The 3,900-nt window shown below is 47.9% G+C and overlaps 1 protein-coding gene across 1 annotated transcript in view; it reads left to right on the forward strand.

The window, feature by feature from the left end:
- LOC111233515 (START domain-containing protein 10-like) overlaps positions 1–3,900 on the forward strand; it is a 9,290-nt gene that overhangs the window by 3,545 nt on the left and 1,845 nt on the right. Inside the window, exon 2 of the mRNA XM_022761346.1 lies at positions 190–337. Coding sequence (XP_022617067.1) covers positions 190–337 — 148 coding nt within the window. The remainder of the gene's footprint in view (positions 1–189; positions 338–3,900) is intronic.

The raw sequence follows: 3,900 nt of genomic DNA on the forward strand, positions 1-3,900 counted from the left end.
GGGTGGGGGTGGGGTGGGGGGGTCAGATGGGTCTTTGTCTCAGATACTGAGACCTCCCATCCTGATGATCCAGTATATGTGTCCTGAACGATGATCTTCAGGTTCTACAGACTGTTCTCTGATGCTCCATGATCAGATTTAAGAATACTATGTCCTCTGCTCAGACATCCTCTCTCTGTCTGTCCTCAGATGAGGATCGTGTGTAAAGACGTGCCGGCAGAGACGCTGTACGACGTCCTCCATGACACCAGCTACCGCAGGAAGTGGGACACCAACATGATCGACACGTATGACATCGGCAGACTGACCGTGAACGCAGACGTCGGATATTACTCCTGTCAGTGAAGCTCTGCAGCTCTGTGTGTTCATCCTTCACCTCTCTGTATTAATCTGTTAATGTGTGTGTGTGTGTGTGTGTGTGTGTGTATCCTTCACGCTCTCTGTATTATCTGTTTAATGTGGTGTGTGTGTGTGTGTGTGTGTGATGTGTTTGTGTGTGTGTTGTGTGTGTGAGCAGTGTGTTGTGAAGGGTAAAATGTCCGAGTCCTCTGAAGAACAGAGACTTTGTGACAATGAGATCTTGGCTTCCCCTGGGCAACGACTTCCTGATCATCACTCTCTTGTCAAAAACCGTGTCAGTGTCTCGTCTTTTCATTTTGGCGTTTGGTTTGGAGTAAGCAGGGGACCACCCAGAGAACTTTAAACCTCACCTGGACTCACCTGGGTTCACTGTTCTCATTTGTCAACGTTATATATGAAAGGGTTCATGAGGTTCTAGTCCTGCAGGTGATTCGGAGAGAGCAGTGGACTAACCTTTGACCTGTCTGTGTTTGCGCTGAACAGAACACCCTCCTAAGAAGGACTAACGTCCGCGCTGTGTCCCTGCTCAACTGGATACCTTGATCCAGTCCAATGGAGCCAACTGCTCCACCCTGTACTACCTGACCCAGGTGGACCCCAGAGGTGAGGGGACAACACTGACCTTTACCACTGTCTTTAAACGCAGCACAACACACCCTCATCTTCAGCAGTCAAGTCACCTGGTAATAAACCAGTAAATCCAGTAGCCCAGATCTATGTGGTGTGTGTGTGTGTGATGTGGGGTGGTGTGGTGTGTTGTGTGTGTGTGTGTGTGTGTGTTGTATGTGTTTGTGTGTGTGTGTGTGTGTGTTGTGTGTGTGTGTGTTGTGTGTGTGTGTTGTGTGTGTGTGTGTGTGTTTGTGTGTGTGTGTTGTTGGTGTGTTGTGTGTGTGTGTGTGTGTGTGTTTGGTGTGTGTGTTTGTGTGTGTGTGTGTGTGTGTCTGTCACTGTCTCTGTTTGTGTGTGTAGTGTGTGTGTGTGTGTGTGTGTCTGTTTGTGTTAGCTCATTGTACATTCACACAAATACAGAACTCAGTCTTATATTCTTTTTTTATTTTAGCGTAACGTCCTGTTCTCCTGTCCTGTTCCCTCTTGTCCCTGTCTCTGTCGCCTGTCTCTGTCCCTGTCTCGTCCCTGTCTCTATCCCTGTCTCTGTCCCTGTCTCGAGTGCTCTGTCCTGTCTCTGTCCCTGTCTCTTCCGCTGTCTCTATCCCTGTCTCTGTCACTGTCTCTGTCCTGTCTCTATCCTGTCTCTATCCCTTGTCTCTGTCCCTTCTCTGTCCCTGTCTCTATCCCTGTCCTCTGTCCCTGTCTCTATCCCTGTCTCTATCCCTGTCACTCTGTCCTGTCTCTATCCCTGTCTCTTCCCTGTCCTTTCTATCGCCTGTCTCTGTCCCTGTCTCTTCCCTGTCTCTGTCCCTGTCTCGCATATCCTGTCCTGTCTGTGTCACTGTCTCTGTCCCTGTCTCTGTCCTGTCTCTATCCCTGTCTCTTCCGCTGTCTCTGTCACCTGTCTCTTCCCTGTCCTCTTGTCCCCTGTCTCTACTTCACTGTCTCTAATCCCTGTGTCCTGTCGTGTCTTGTCTGTCCTGGTCTCTGTCACTGTCTCTGTCCCTGTCTCTATCCCTGTTCCCTTGTCTCTGTCCACTGGTCTCTATCCCTGTCTCTGTCCCTGTCTCTGTCCTTGTCTCTGTCCCTGTCCTTGTCTTTGTCCCTGTCCTGTTTCATGTCCCTGGTCTCTGTCCTGTCGCAGGCGTCCTACCAAAGTGGGTGGTGAACAGAGTCGTCTCCAGTTTGGTGGCTTCCAAAGGTAAAATCATCACTTTCTGAGGCAGTGAAAGTCAAACAGATCCTTGTCTTATCAGGTATAAAGAGCTCTGTTCTCTGGTGTCTCCTCTCCTCTCAGGCGATGAGGAAGATCTACAAGGCCGTCTCTGAAGTATCCGGACTGGAAGAAGAAGCACAACCCGACCCTGAGCCATGGATGTTTCCGGAGGCAGAACACGCTGCCAATGTCATTCAAGCAGCATTGGAGCTGACGCTGCAGCGAGCCGACTCCCTGGAGAACATCGAGAGTAGTGGTGTGAGCGAGGAGAAGACGCACCAACAGCGACGACGAAGACACTTAGACACGCAAACTGATGTTCCTCTGCTTTATGTTGTGTGTGTTTTGGAAATTCCAAAGAAATTCACACTGATCAGAACAGGAACCAGACTGCACCTGAACTGGTTCTGTATCGTTGGTTTCAATGGTTTCAATTGTTCCAATGGTTCTTTGGTTCTGGTTGGTTCCAATGGTTCTGTTGGTTTCAATGGTTTCAGTGGTTCCAATGGTTCCAATGGTTCCAATGGTTCTTTTGGTTCTGCTGGATCCGGTGGTCCCAACCAACCAACAGCTTTAACCCATTCATACCGGATGCCTAACGCAGCGCAACATTGTTGATTCCTCGTCATTTTCATGATTATATTTATACATATTTTACATATTTATATGCTGCATGCGTCATGAAAGTGACGAGGAATCAAACAATGCTGCGCCTATACGCAGCAACCTCGGCCGGAGGGGCAATTTGTGCTAGCTGACAGTATCCGGTATAAATGGGTTAAAAACAGTTCTTCATGTGGTTTTCATAGTCCGGCCCTGATTCTGGGTCTGATCTGGGGTCAGCTTCCTGGCTGCTGTAGCATTTAGCTGCTAACCATCAGATGCTAACAGTTGTAGGGGGTGGGGAGTGAGTGTCACATGATCCAAAGATGTTGATGATCCAAACATGTTACAAGCATGTTGCAGCAATAAATGAATAACTTCTGTCATGTGACACATTTACAAAAGAGACTCTAATTCCATTGATAGATGATAACAACTGGTCATGTGGCACAACTTTCCACTCACCTTAAGTGTTCTTCCCCAATCCCCTGACCGCCCTCACCTCCTGAACCCTGACCTCCTGACCCACTTCAACTCCTAACCCTTGACCTCTGACCCCTGGACCTCCTGCCCCACACCGCCCTAACCTCCTGACCCTGACCTTGATTTCAGGCCTCCTGTGGCAGCATGTTACTTGTTCTCTGAGTGAAAGAAATCATAATATTTGCTGTTGAATATCAGCTGACGATGTTTGAATAAAAGTGTGAAAGATGTTTAAGATTTTACCTTTCATGGTTTAACCTTAAAGTCTGTTTGTTTAATGTAGAGAAAAGGTGTAACATCAGGTGTTGTGTGTGTGTGTATGTGTGTGTGTGTGTGTGTGTGTGTGTGTGTGCACCTGTATGTAAGTCTGCAGCTCCTCCCCAGTGACAAACAACTTCACTACAACCTGAACTGTGACCAGTGTGAGGTATACGAACTGCTGCTTCAACGAGTCGGCCTGTTTAAACATCTGAAGTGTGTGTGTGTGGTGTGTGTGCAGCAGGTTCAGTGTCAGTGTGGTCTGTCTTCACTGAGAAGTGAATCAAACATAGAGAGGAGGCATCTTCCCATAATCTATCTTATGTTGTGGTAAACTGATTCTGCTTGAAATCAATAAAGTTCAGATTCAA

The sequence above is a fragment of the Seriola dumerili genome, unplaced genomic scaffold (genome assembly GCF_002260705.1).
Source record: "Seriola dumerili isolate Sdu_G_001 unplaced genomic scaffold, Sdu_1.0 BDQW01000398.1, whole genome shotgun sequence".
NCBI classification, from domain to species: domain Eukaryota; kingdom Metazoa; phylum Chordata; class Actinopteri; order Carangiformes; family Carangidae; genus Seriola; species Seriola dumerili.